At 56.4% G+C, this 14,036-nt stretch overlaps 1 protein-coding gene across 2 annotated transcripts in view; it reads left to right on the forward strand.

Annotated features, from left to right (window-relative positions):
- The first annotated feature begins 1,501 nt into the window (after positions 1–1,501).
- Positions 1,502–14,036, forward strand: part of LOC144489633 (TP53-binding protein 1-like) — a 42,992-nt gene continuing 30,457 nt past the window's right edge. The window contains exons 1-5 of one of the 2 annotated variants that reach the window (XM_078207487.1): positions 1,502–1,706; positions 2,980–3,028; positions 4,306–4,398; positions 9,683–10,340; positions 11,101–11,253. In XM_078207487.1, the coding sequence (XP_078063613.1) occupies positions 1,547–1,706; positions 2,980–3,028; positions 4,306–4,398; positions 9,683–10,340; positions 11,101–11,253 (1,113 nt within the window). In that variant the 5' untranslated portion in view covers positions 1,502–1,546. The remainder of the gene's footprint in view (positions 1,707–2,979; positions 3,029–4,305; positions 4,399–9,682; positions 10,341–11,100; positions 11,254–14,036) is intronic. The other variant, XM_078207488.1, reaches the window with a different exon arrangement.

Consider the following 14,036-nt stretch of genomic DNA (forward strand, 5'->3'; position numbering starts at 1 on the left):
CACTCCCTCAGCACTGACCCTCTGACAGTGCGGCACTCCCTCAGCACTGACCCTCTGACAGTGCGGCACTCCCTCAGCACTGACCCTCTGACAGTGCGGCACTCCCTCAGCACTGACCCTCTGACAGTGCGGCACTCCCTCAGCACTGACCCTCTGACAGTGCGGCACTCCCTCAGCACTGACCCTCTGACAGTGCGGCACTCCCTCAGCACTGACCCTCTGACAGTGCGGCACTCCCTCAGCACTGACCCTCTGACAGTGCGGCACTCCCTCAGCACTGACCCTCTGACAGTGCGGCACTCCCTCAGCACTGACCCTCTGACAGTGCGGCACTCCCTCAGCACTGACCCTCTGACAGTGCGGCACTCCCTCAGCACTGACCCTCTGACAGTGCGGCACTCCCTCAGCACTGACCCTCTGACAGTGCGGCACTCCCTCAGCACTGACCCTCTGACAGTGCGGCACTCCCTCAGCACTGACCCTCTGACAGTGCGGCACTCCCTCAGCACTGACCCTCTGACAGTGCGGCACTCCCTCAGCACTGACCCTCTGACAGTGCGGCACTCCCTCAGCACTGACCCTCTGACAGTGCGGCACTCCCTCAGCACTGACCCTCTGACAGTGCGGCACTCCCTCAGCACTGACCCTCTGACAGTGCGGCACTCCCTCAGCACTGACCCTCTGACAGTGCGGCACTCCCTCAGCACTGACCCTCTGACAGTGCGGCACTCCCTCAGCACTGACCCTCTGACAGTGCGGCACTCCCTCAGCACTGACCCTCTGACAGTGCGGCACTCCCTCAGCACTGACCCTCTGACAGTGCGGCACTCCCTCAGCACTGACCCTCTGACAGTGCGGCACTCCCTCAGCACTGACCCTCTGACAGTGCGGCACTCCCTCAGCACTGACCCTCTGACGGTGCGGCACTCCCTCAGCACTGACCCTCTGGCGGTGCGGCACTCCCTCAGCACTGACCCTCTGGCGGTGCGGCACTCCCTCAGCACTGACCCTCTGGCGGTGCGGCGCCGACCCTCTGGCGGTGCGGCGCCGACCCTCTGGCGGTGCGGCGCCGACCCTCTGGCGGTGCGGCGCCGACCCTCTGGCGGTGCGGCGCCGACCCTCTGGCGGTGCGGCGCCGACCCTCTGGCGGTGCGGCGCCGACCCTCTGGCGGTGCGGCGCCGACCCTCTGGCGGTGCGGCGCCGACCCTCTGGCGGTGTGCTGGGAGTGTCAGCCTGGATTTTTGTGCTCGGGTCTCTGGGGTGGGACTCGAACCTGCAACCTCTGACCCCAGGGACGAGAGTGTTACCCTGGCTTGCACTGTGGCAATCTCGCCTTTGAGCTGATGGGTTATGTCTGAGAGGGAGAACAGTGTATTCACTCCAGCGCCGAACGACTAAGTCGGCAGAAATATCACTTGACGGGGAGGTGACTCCAATCCATATTCCTGCTCAAATCGAATACGATTATATTCTTTTCCTCTCTTTTGTTGCGTAGAGCCTGAAGACCGCGCCAAGGCAACAGCTGATGACACGCCAGAGAATGCCATGGGAACCAGTGATGTGACAGCGGAGGAACGTGAGCGGGAGACCTCGAGTCCCGAGTCCCTGGCTGCCTCGACGGCTGACGGCAAACTCTGCCTGCGGATGCGGCTGGAGACCCCGGTCCCAGAGGAGGGCAATCACTCCACTCTCTTCAGCTTGGAAAGTAAGAACAGGGAGAACTCATCAGCCCGGCCTCCTCCCTTTGTTTCCTTATGTCTTTAATCCCGGCCCCCTCTTCCGGACCCTCCCAATTCCCCCCTAGCCCGAATAGACTGTGGAATCTCGCAGCAGGTCGAACCGCCGTCAAGGAAGCTGCTCGACAGCAGAGGGCATCACTGAAAACTCTGTCCTTTTATCACCTGACCTTTTTTTATAATCCATTCGTGGGACAGAGACCCGAAGCAAGAGTGCGCTATTTGGCCCTTCGAGCCTGCTCTAACCCCGTCGGGCCTGCTTCGCTGGCTGGGCCAGCATTCATTGCCCATCCCTAGTTGCCCTTGGAGGGCAGTTGAGAGTCAACCACATTGCTGTGGCTCTGGAGACACATGTAGGTCAGACCGGGTAAGGACGGCAGATTTCCTTCCCTAAAGGGACATTAGTGAACCGGATGGGTTTTCCCGACAATGGTTTCATGGTCATCAGTAGATTCTTAATTCCAGATATTTTTTATTGAATTCAAATTCCACCATCTGCCATCTGCCGCGGCGGGGATTCGAACCCGGGTCCCCCCAGAACGTTAGCTGAGTTTGCACAGAAAGATGACAGTCCACATGCGGACTGGTACACGTGCGCACACACACCTGAGGAGGGGTTAAGTGGAATGAATTTGATCTTCTCCTCTGGTACAGCCTTTCCCTTGAGCCAAGAGTCTCCCCGCAGTGAAGAATGTGTGATTTGAACAGTGACGCTGCTGTTCTTGCTTGTTTCTGCTGCTGGGTTACTCCATGGTAAACTCCCACACATCTCCACTGGGAGAGGAAAGATCACCATCTCTCCCCTCACCCTGCGGGGAGACTTTGTTGATGGTGTTTTGTTCGAGAAGAAACCGGCAAGTGGCGTTCCGACTGGTTTTCCAGGAGGTGTCCTCCAGCTGGCTTCATTGCTCAGTTATTGGATTGTCCGTGCCATGTCTCCGCTGGGCTTTGTTTCCCCTCTTCCCTCCACTCTGTCCCCACACTCCCCCGCCCCCCCCCCCCCCCCCCGGTCGCCCTCCACCCCCCCCCCCCCCCCACTCCCCCCTCGCCCTCCACCCCCTCGCCCTCCACCCCCCCACCCCCACTCCCCCCTCGCCCTCCTCCCCCCCCACTCCCCCCTCGCCCTCCACCCCCCCCACTCCCCCCTCGCCCTCCCTCCCCCCTCGCCCTCCCCCTGATGTTTATTTTCTGAGCCAGTCTCCCGCTTGTGCGGAATAATATTTGGCCTTTCTCTCTTTGCAGAGCCTGTTCTGGCAGGAGTACAAACATCTGCTGCTGAGGCGGTTGCCAGGTAACGCCTGGGCCTTTCCAATATCGCGCTGCGCTCTTGTGTGACAATGCTTTGGCTATTTTACTCCCTCCATCGTTGCAACTCTGTGTTTACACAAAACCACTTTCCAAACGCCTCTCTGGATCAGCTGGAGGAATGTTTGATTTTGTGACACTATTGGACCCGCACAGATCGCATTTAGTCCCTTCTCTGTGCTGTGTGTCCCTGGAATCTCTTCCCTTCTTACCCTCCTGTCACCGGGACATAAAATTCACAAGGGCGGCACGGTGGCACAGTGGGTTAGCACTGCTGCCTCACAGTGCCAGGGACCCGGGTTCAATCCCCGGCTCGGGTCACTGTCTGTGTGGAGTCTGCACATTCTCCCAGTGTTTGCGTGGGTTTCCTCCGGGTGCTCCAGTTTCCTCCCACAGCCCAAAGATGTGCGGGTTAGGTGGATTGGCCGTGTTAAATTGCTCATTAGTGTCCTGGGATGCGTAGGTTAGAGGGATTAACGGGGTAAATATGTGGGGTGATGGGGGCTGGGTGGTATTGTTGTTGGTGCAGACTCAGTGGGCCGAATGGCCTCCTTCTGCACTGTAGGGTTTCTATGACTTGTATGATTAGAAACAGGCCACTCGGCCTCCGTGATCCATGCTACCCCGAGACGCCTCATTTTGTCCAGCTGAGTCACTCACCTGATGAAGGGGCAGCGCTCCGAAAGCTTGTGCTACCAAATAAAACTGTTGGACTTTACCCTGTTGTTGTGAGACTTCTTACTGTGTCCACCCCAGTCCAACGCCCACATCTCCACATCATCTTTTAAAAACAAAAAGTACCTGGATCTGTGCCTTAATTGCTGTAAGCTGACAGAGCTATGGGCTGGAAGGTAGAATTAGAAAGATGTGGCAAAAGGCTGGCATGGACAATATGGGCCGAATGGCCGCCTTCTGTGCTGTAACTTTTGTACGGTTCTATTTGGGACCTTGGTTCAACGTCTTGTCTGAAAGACAGCACCTCCGGCAGTGCAGCACTCCCTCACTACAGCAGTGTCATCCTGGAGTCCACCCTTGGGTGTCTGGAGTAGGACTCGAACTCGCCACCTCTGAGTCTCAAGAGGTTACAGCTCAGCCAAGGGGAGGGGCCGAATGGCCTTCCTCTCCTGTACAATGCGTTGCAATTAGCAGAGTGCGGTCAGTCCAGTGTTTGAACGTCAAGTCTAAGGATTGGAACGGCTGCTTGCAGTGGCTTTCTCCGGGGAAAGTGGGGCCCTGACTGATTGGCCGTTTCTCTGTCTGCAGTGCGGCAAAAAGCCAGTCGGTGTTCAGTCGGGTCTGTGAGGTGAGACGAGGAACAGACGCAAAAGAGAAGGATGAAGCCACCTTCCCGTTGAGGTAATCTCCTTTGATTTGGTCGCTGAGAGATTGAGGACAGGTTTGGGGGGAGGAAGAGATGGTGGCCATGGGGGCTGGCGGAGGTGGCGATAGCATGGAGAGAGGGGTGGCATTGGGTGTTTAGTTACTCATTCATGGGATGTGGGCATCGCTGGCTGGGCCAGCATTTATTGCCCATCCCTAGTTGCCCGAGGGCAGTTGAGAGTCAACCACATTGCTGTGGCTCTGGAGTCGCATGTAGGCCAGACCGGGTAAGGATGGGAGATTTCCTTCCCTAAAGGACATTAATGAACCAGATGGGTTTTTCCGACAATGGTTTCATGGTCATCAGTAGATTCTTAATTCGAAATATTTATTGAACTCGAATTTCACTACCTGCTGTGCTGGGATTTGAACCCGGGTCCCCAGAGCATTACCCTGGCTCTCTGGGTGACTAGAGATAAGTGCAGTGATAATAGCACTACACCACTGGCTCCCCTGAGTGTGGGTTGGGAGTGCCTTCATGCCCCCTGGTTGAAACACTGAGCCGAGTGTTTTTTTAAAGCTAAAACTTTTAAAGTTTATTTATTAGTGTCACAAGTAGGCTTACATTAACACTGCAATGAAGTTACTGTGAAAATCCCCGAGGCGCCCACTCCGGTGCCTGTTCGGTGACACTGAGGGAGAATTCAGACTCCACACAGACAGTCACCCAGGGCCGGAATTGAACCTGTGAGGCAGCAGTGCTAACCACTGTGCCGCCCGTACCTGAGGCTTGTCGGGGCTGGAGCAGATTGGAGAGATGTGGAGGGATTTGAAAACAAGGATGAGAACTTTTAAATCGAGTGTTCCCAGACCGGCAGCCCATGTACATCGGCGAAGCGGAGAAAATAGGTGCAGGATTAGGCCATTCAGCCCTTCGAGTCTGCACCACCAGGCAGTGGTGAGCACAGGGGTGTGATGGGTGAATGGAACTTCATAGTCATAGAATCCCTACAGTGCAGAAGGAGGCCATTCAGCCCATCGAGTCTGCACTGACCACAATCCCACCTATCCCCATAACCCCATGCATTCACCCTAGCTAGTCCCCCTGACACTAAGGGGCAATTTAGCATGGCCAATCCACCTAACCCGCACATCTTTTGGTCTGTGGGAGGAAACCGGAGCACCCGGAGGAAACCCATGAAGACACGGGGAGAACGTGCAGACTCCGCACAGTCACCGTGCCGCCCGATCTCTACATTTTAAATAGGTAGTCCCAAGCAGTCATTTTACTGAAATTTATTCAAGTTGGGGTTTCAAGGTTCAGATGGAAATTGGGAAGAGCACTTTGGATTACTGTACTGCCTTGAAGCCAAAGATTTGCAAGTTGTATGAGGAGCTGCAAAAATGTCTTATAATCAAAAGGGCGGCATGGCGGCTCAGTGGTTAGCACTGCTGCCTCACAGCGCCAGGGACCCGGGTTCGATTCCCGGCTCGGGTCACTGTCTGTGCGGAGTCTGCACGTTCTCCCCGTGTCTGCGTGGGTTTCCTCCGGGTGCTCCGGTTTCCTCCCACAGTCCAAAGATGTGCGGGTTAGGTGGATTGGCCATGCTAAATTGCCCCTTAGTGTCAGGGGGACTAGCTAGGGTAAACGCATGGGGTTATGGGGATTGGGCCTGGGTGGGTTTGCGGGCGGTGCAGACTCGATGGGCCGAATGGCCTCTTTCTGCACTGTAGGGATTCTATTCTATTCTATCAAGCTTTAGAAAGTAAACTCTAGTACGTACACTCTGCAATATTCAGCTGACGGTAACTGGGAATGTTTTAGAACCCTTTAAAATGGAAATACAAATTAAAATGTGCAATCTTAATTCGAAGAAATGCGATTTAGTTTAACTTCCCAGCTGCGGGGTTTAATTGCAGCTAAAATGCACAGGCAGCTGAATCCAGACTTTGGAAGTACATTCGAGGTCAAATGGGTAGCGTTGCTATGCAACGGTGACTGCTAATTTGAGGTGAGTTGATTGTGAAAGCAGTGATACAGGACACCGTGCTCCCAGCTCCTGGAATCTAAACACCAGAGAAGAAAGGGGGGGTGGGGGGAGAAATCCTGATTGCGTTTTTTTGTGCAATGAACCTGCAATTGTTGTTTCAAAAGATGGCCCTTCGCCGAGGGACTGAAGGAGTTTGATCTCCTCCAGCTCCGACTCACAACACCCTCTGCATTTGTCTATCAATTCCCTTCGTGTCCAATAGGAGCAAACATGGCATGTTTTCATTGGCTCTGATGCTCATTCCATTCCCGATGTGGAACTTGGCCAGACAGAGTCTTGGACTGACCCAGATTTTGCTTAGATTCATTCTCAGGATGCTGGCTGGACCCAGCGTTTATTACGCACCAACCCCCCCACTCCCCTCTCTCCCCGCAACTGCCCCCTGAGAAGGTGGTGGGTGAACCGTCTTCTTGAACCCATTACAGACCCCGTGTGGTGTCGGCACGCCCACGGCGTGGTTAGGGAGGGAGTTCCAGGATTCTTTTTTTTTACTTATTAGTGTCACGAGTAAGGCTTACATTAACACTGCAATGAAGTTACTGTGAAAATCCCCTAGTCACCACACTCCGGCGCCTGTTCGGAGGGAGAATTTAGCACGGCCAATGCACCCTAACCACGTTTTTCGGACTGTGGGAGGAAACCGGAGCACCCGGAGGAAACCCACACAGACACGGGGAGAATGTGCAGACTCCGCACAGACAGTGATCCAAGCTGGGAATTGAACCCAGGTCCCTGGCGCTGTGAGGCAGCAGTGCTAACCACTGTGCCACCCTAAGCAGTTTTAGTCTCCGTCTTATTAAAAGAATCGAGGCAGCACAGGAGGGGGTTCAGGTTAGAAAGCTCGTGCTACTAAATAAACCTGTTGGACTTTAACCTGGTGTTGTGAGACTTCTTACTGTGCCCACCCCAGTCCAACGCCGGCATCTCCACCTCATGATCTTTAAGGATGGGGAGGAGGTGGGGACACTGGGAGAACTGAACACTGCTCTTCAAACCACATCGCTGAATCTTCAGCTCCCATCCACAGAGCACTTGGGGCCTGGGTGTTGAATGATTCTTCCAAACAGTGACTTCTCTGACAATGTGGCACCCACTGTGTGTAGCGCCCGAGCGTGAGAAACGATCCAATGGTTGTTTTCGAACATACTTAAGTTTAAAGTTTATTTATTAGTGTCACAAGTAGGCTTACATTAACACTGCAATGGAGTTACTGTGAAAATCCCCTCGTCGCCACACTCTGGCGCCTGTTCGGGTCAATGCACCCTAACCCGCACGTCTTTCAGAATGTGGGGGGAAACCGGAGCACCCGGGGGAAACCCACGCAGACACGGGGAGAACGTGCAGACTCCGCACAGACAGTGACCCGAGCCGGGAATCGAACCCGGGTCCCTGGCACTGTGATGTGGAAACGCCAGCGTTGGCCTGGGCTGGGCTGGGCTGGGGGGGGGCGAGGGGGTGGGTGGGGGGGTGGCAGGGGAATGATGGGAAGGGGTGGGGAGGTGGTCAGGGTGGGGGCGTGTAGGGTAGGGGGGGGATGGCTATGACATTGTTGTCGTCAAGCCTCCCGCTTGTGTGGCGGGTTGGGGTCTCTGACATACTTCCTGCCGATGTTTGCGCTCCTGCATTGGGGAGTAATGGGGTTGGGGACAGGCACCCCTACTCCTCCATGTCGCCCCCCCCCCCTTTCCTCCCGTCTCCTCCCCCCCTCCCACCCCCAACCACTCTCCTCTCCCCAGAACGGCCTGTTGGGCACCCACTCTCACTCCTGTCTGCCGAGGAGTCAGAGGTTTGGCTGGGTGAGAAAGCAGCGTGTTTGAAATGGCCGTGTCTGCTCCTCCAGCCTCCGCTTTGGTTTTTGGAATAATTACATTGGAATATCTTTAAAATGAATATTATCTCGTGCCTGGCATTCTGCTACTGTCGCAGTGCTAAAGCTTCAGCACGCAGGCTGTAGCTTCCAACACTGCCACCTGTAGATGTGTCGCAGTACTGCAGTTAGTACAGCCCATATCAGCAGACAGTATCTGGGATCGTGCTTTGTAATGACTTTTTCATGGAATAAGTAACCCCATCCCCCCAGAATTCACACATTTGTAATGCTTCTCTTGAGGGGATTCATGATGTGGAGATGCCGGCATTGGACTGGGGTGGGCACAGTAAGAAGTCTCTCAACACCAGGTTAAAGTCCAGCAGGTTTATTTAGAATCACGAGCTTTCAGACCGCCGCTCCTTCCTCGGGTGACTCACCTGATGAAGGGGCAACGCTCCGAAAGCTCGCAATTCCAAATAAACCTGTTGGACTTTAACCTGGTGTTGTGAGACTTCTTACTGAGGGGATTGAGGGAAGGTAACCAATACCCAGCACTAGGAGCTAAGTTTAGAGTTTATTTATTAGTGTCACAAGTAAGGCTTACATTAACACTGCAATGAAGTTACTGTGAAAATCCCCTAGTCGCCACACCCCTGTTCGGGTACACTGAGGGAGAATTTAACACGGCCAATCCACTTAACCAGTACGTCTTTCAGACTGTGGGAGGAAACCGGAGCACCCGGAGGAAACCCACGCAGACACGGGGAGAACGTGCAATCTCCACACAGACAGTGACCCAAGCTGGGAATTGAACCGGGGTCCCTGTCGCTGTGAGGCAGCAGCGCTAACCACTGTGCCACCTGGGCAGTTCTAGTCTCCGTCTTATTAAAAGAATCGAGGCAGCACAGGAGGGGGGTGGTTCAGGGTAGAGATACATCGAGAGGACATATCAACCTGGGTGGATCGAGTGGAACAGAGCAAGCAAGCCGACGCAACACAGGTTTTATCTGTAATGAATAGGATTCGATGGGGTTGGCCCTAGAGATGTTTCCATTTTTTGGAAGGGGTTGGGGGGGGAGTTGGATCAATAAATAGAAGACGGCAACCCGGAGGAAACTCACGCAGACACGGGGAGAATGTGCATAGACAGTGACCCAAGCCGGGGATTGAACCCAGGACCCTGGCGCTGTGAGGCAGCATTGCTTAACCACTGTGACACCGTGCCGCCCATCGGCTGCACTATAGTCTGGTGAGGCGATTCTTTTAATTGAGTTTAAACACGCAGCTTCCCTCCCTGTCCCTCTGCTTCCTTTTGCAAGTTAATTTTTAGTCTGTGTCCACTGCCCCGCCGCCTGTCATTGGAAACGAGGGACGGATTTGCCCCTCGAGTCACTGGGGAGGGGCGAGGCGGGGGATCGAAGTGTTTCTGTCTCTCACTCAGACGTGTTGTGTGTTTCAGAAGCGAGCATTACAGCCTCTCGAGCACCGAGGAAGAGACCGAGGAAGCTCGCGAAGAACGCAAGGCCTGGCAGCGCCAACAGCGGGCAAAGCAGAGAGCCCGCCGCCACATCCTGGTCACCCAGACACCGCCGGAGGAGGAGGAAGTCGGGGAGACGCCCGAGGAGTCGATGCCGGAATCGAGCGCCGGCAAGCATTTAGCCGGCAGCACCGGAGAAAGCGAGGAGGAAGCCATGGAACTGGATGTGGTGACCTGTGGCCAGGGGCCGGCCACTCGCTGGGGGGACGGTGACCGCGAGGCCGGCCGGAGGACTCCGGAGGTCCGCCAGACCCCGCTGGCCCGTCTCGAGGGCGAGCAGGCGGCGCTGGCTGTTCGGACGGAGAGGAGGGCGGGCGCCAGCACAGCGAGAGCCAGGGGGCCCCCCGAGCGCGGGGAGGGCTCTCGGTGCCCGGCGAACCTCAGTGTCACCGACACGGCCACTCAGACCAGTGGCAGCAGCATCAACTCTACGCCGCAGGGCAGCAGCAAGCTTCCGTCTCGGGATGCCATGGTGCAGACGGAAGGGTCAGCGGAAAAACCACAGATGAGGTCGAGGAGCACATCGTTCCACGCAAACCAGGGAGCCGAGGACCGAGACACGGACTCCCTCCACAGTCAGGTACTCTATTCCCTGACTCCTGTCCGCAACGTTAGAGAGCATCACGCTTGTAAAACGGAGTGAGAGACACTGCCAGCAAGCTCAGTCTAGTATAATTACCCTAAGACATAGGAGCAGAATTAGGCCACTCGGCCCATCGAGTCTGCTCCGCCATTCAATCATGGCTGATATGATTCTCATCCCCATTCTCTTGCCTTTTCCCCGTAACCCTTTGATCCCCTAATAGTGCAGAAGGAGGCCATTTGGCCCATCGAGCCTGCACCAACAACGATCCCACCCAGGCCCTACCCCCAGGTATTTACTCTGCCAATCCCTGTGTCACTAAGGGGCAATTTAGCATGGCCAATCCCCCCCCGAACCTGCACATCTTTCAGACTGTGGGAGGAAACCGGAGCACCCGGAGGAAACCCATGCAGACACGGGGAGAATGTGCAGACTCCGCACAGACAGTGACCCAAGCCGAGAATCGAACCTGGGTCCCTGGCGCTGTGAGGCAGCAGTGCTAACCACTGTGCCACCTCCCAGGTGCTCCTAACTCTCCCACTGACGCCCACCCTCCTGCTGTCTTCGCTCTCCCCTTTGGTGCAGTTGGATTTTGTATATTTGTTTGTAGATATTTCCGAAATGGTTCACGCTCGAGTGATGATAATTCCTGCTCTGGCTGCTTTAACCTGAGGCTACGGGCTCGGTTTAACGCCGTGTAGAGCCAGTCAATGTTCTGTCCCGTCTCACAGGGCTTGCGTTTGTTTCCTTGCTGAAGGAGGATGAGGAGTTCGAGCTGCCGGCCCCTCCGCCGGGGCGTCTCCTGCGCCGACACATGCGGACCATCCGTGAGGTGCGCACTGTGCTGACCCGAATCATCACCGATGTATACTACATCGACGGGAAAGAGGTGGAGCGGAAGGTCACTGAGGTAAGAAGCCCTCCCCGGGGAGGGACGGACGGTGTGATGGGGGAGGTCTGCCTCGGGGGTTAGTATTCCAGGCAGGCGAATACAGCGCAAAGGTAAAGGTGGCGTCATGTAAGAAACAGGAGTAGGCCACTCGGCCCCTCAAACCTGGCCCGCCGTTCATTAACATCACGGCAGAATTTCTCAATCTCAACCACTTTCACGCCAACATAAAATCCCGACAGTGCAGAAGGAGGCCATTCGGCCCATCAAGCCTGCATGGACAACAATGCCACCCGGACCCTATCCCCAAAACCACACATATTACCCTGGTCATAGAAACCCTACAGTGCAGAAACAGGCCTTTCAGCCCATCGAGTCTGCACCGACCACAATCCCACCCAGACCCTATCCCCAAAACCACACACATTTACCCTGCTAATGCCCCTGACACTTCAGCACGGCCAATCCACCCAACCCGCGCATCTTTGAATTTATCTCCATGTTTCTCGATTCTTCTTTATTTTAGAAGGAGGCCATTCGGCACTTCAAGTTTTACCCAGGCCCATTCCCCCACCCTATCCCCATATCCCTGCACATTCGTCCTGGCCAATCCACCTAAACCTGCGCGTCTTTGGGGTGTGGGAGGAAACCCACGCAGACACGGGGAGGACGTGCAAACTCCACACAGACAGTGATCCAAGCCGGGAATCGAACCCTGGTCCCTGGCGCTGTGAAGCAGCAGCGCTTTGGTTCAAACAGGAACAGGTCGATGCTGCCGTGTTGTCTGTGTGTGCGTCTCCTTCTCCCACCCTCTCCATCTCCCCGCCTCAGCTCAGCCTTCTAAGTGATTGTAACTTCTGATTAAGTAGCTTTCAATTCAGTCTACTCTCGCTCTTGTCAATCATTCCAGTGTGGGATGCGAATGTCGCAGGTTAGGCCAGCATTTACCCATCATGCCCAGTGCCGGTGGCGAGCTGTCTTCTTGAACCTCTGCAGTCCATGTCGTGCTCTTAGGGAGGGAGTTACAGAATCTCGGTGGTGATGGACCATTGTGATGCTGAAAGTTGACAGCCACTCTGCGCACAGCAAGATCCCATATGCAGCAATGAGATATTAACCATCTGTTTCAGTGATGTTGATGTGAGGGATGAATATTGGCGCGGACACGGGGGAGAACTTCCCCGCTCTTCACAACAGTGCACTGTGATTGTTTATATCCACCTGAGGGGGAGGTCCTCAGTTTAATGGCTCCTCCCACAGTGCGGCACTCCCTCAGCGCTGACCCTCTGACAGTGCGGCACTCGCTCAGCACTGACCCTCCGACAGTGCGGCACTCGCTCAGCACTGACCCTCCCACAGTGCGGCACTCCCTCAGCGCTGACCCTCTGACAGTGCGGCACTCCCTCAGCACTGACCCTCTGACAGTGCGGCACTCCCTCAGCACTGACCCTCTGACGGTGCGGCACTCCCTCAGCACTGACCCTCTGACGGTGCGGCACTCCCTCAGCACTGACCCTCTGACAGTGCGGCACTCCCTCAGCACTGACCCTCTGACGGTGCGGCACTCCCTCAGCACTGACCCTCTGACAGTGCGGCACTCCCTCAGCGCTGACCCTCTGACGGTGCGGCACTCCCTCAGCACTGACCCTCTGACAGTGCGGCGCTCACTTGGCGCTGACCCTCTGACGGTGCGGCACTCCCTCAGCGCTGACCCTCTGACAGTGCGGCGCTCCCTCAGCGCTGACCCTCTGACAGTGCGGCACTCCCTCAGTACTGACCCTCTGACAGTGCGGCACTCCCTCAGTACTGACCCTCTGACAGTGCGGCGCTCCCTCAGCACTGACCCTCTGACGGTGCGGCACTCCCTCAGCACTGACCCTCTGACAGTGCAGCACTCCCTCAGTACTGACCCTCTGACAGTGCAGCACTCCCTCAGCACTGACCCTCTGACAGTGCGGTGCTCCCTCAGTACTGACCCTCTGACAGTGCAGCACTCCCTCAGCACTGACCCTCTGACGGTGCGGCACTCCCTCAGCACTGACCCTCTGACGGTGCGGCACTCCCTCAGCACTGACCCTCTGACAGTGCGGCACTCCCTCAGCACTGACCCTCTGACGGTGCGGCACTCCCTCAGCACTGACCCTCTGACAGTGCAGCACTCCCTCAGCACTGACCCTCTGACAGTGCGGCACTCCCTTGGCGCTGACCCTCTGACGGTGCGGCACTCCCTCAGCACTGACCCTCTGACGGTGCGGCACTCCCTCAGCACTGACCCTCTGACAGTGCGGCACTCCCTTGGCGCTGACCCTCTGACGGTGCGGCACTCCCTCAGCACTGACCCTCTGACAGTGCGGCACTCCCTTGGCGCTGACCCTCTGACAGTGCAGCACTCCCTCAGCGCTGACCCTCTGACAGTGCGGCGCTCCCTCAGCGCTGACCCTCTGACAGTGCGGCACTCCCTCAGTACTGACCCTCTGACAGTGCGGCACTCCCTCAGTACTGACCCTCTGACAGTGCGGCGCTCCCTCAGCACTGACCCTCTGACGGTGCGGCACTCCCTCAGCACTGACCCTCTGACAGTGCAGCACTCCCTCAGTACTGACCCTCTGACAGTGCAGCACTCCCTCAGCACTGACCCTCTGACAGTGCGGTGCTCCCTCAGTACTGACCCTCTGACAGTGCAGCACTCCCTCAGCACTGACCCTCTGACGGTGCGGCACTCCCTCAGCACTGACCCTCTGACAGTGCAGCACTCCCTCAGTACTGACCCTCTGACAGTGCAGCACTCCCTCAGCGCTGACCCT

The sequence above is a fragment of the Mustelus asterias genome, unplaced genomic scaffold (genome assembly GCF_964213995.1).
Source record: "Mustelus asterias unplaced genomic scaffold, sMusAst1.hap1.1 HAP1_SCAFFOLD_2375, whole genome shotgun sequence".
Taxonomy (NCBI): domain Eukaryota; kingdom Metazoa; phylum Chordata; class Chondrichthyes; order Carcharhiniformes; family Triakidae; genus Mustelus; species Mustelus asterias.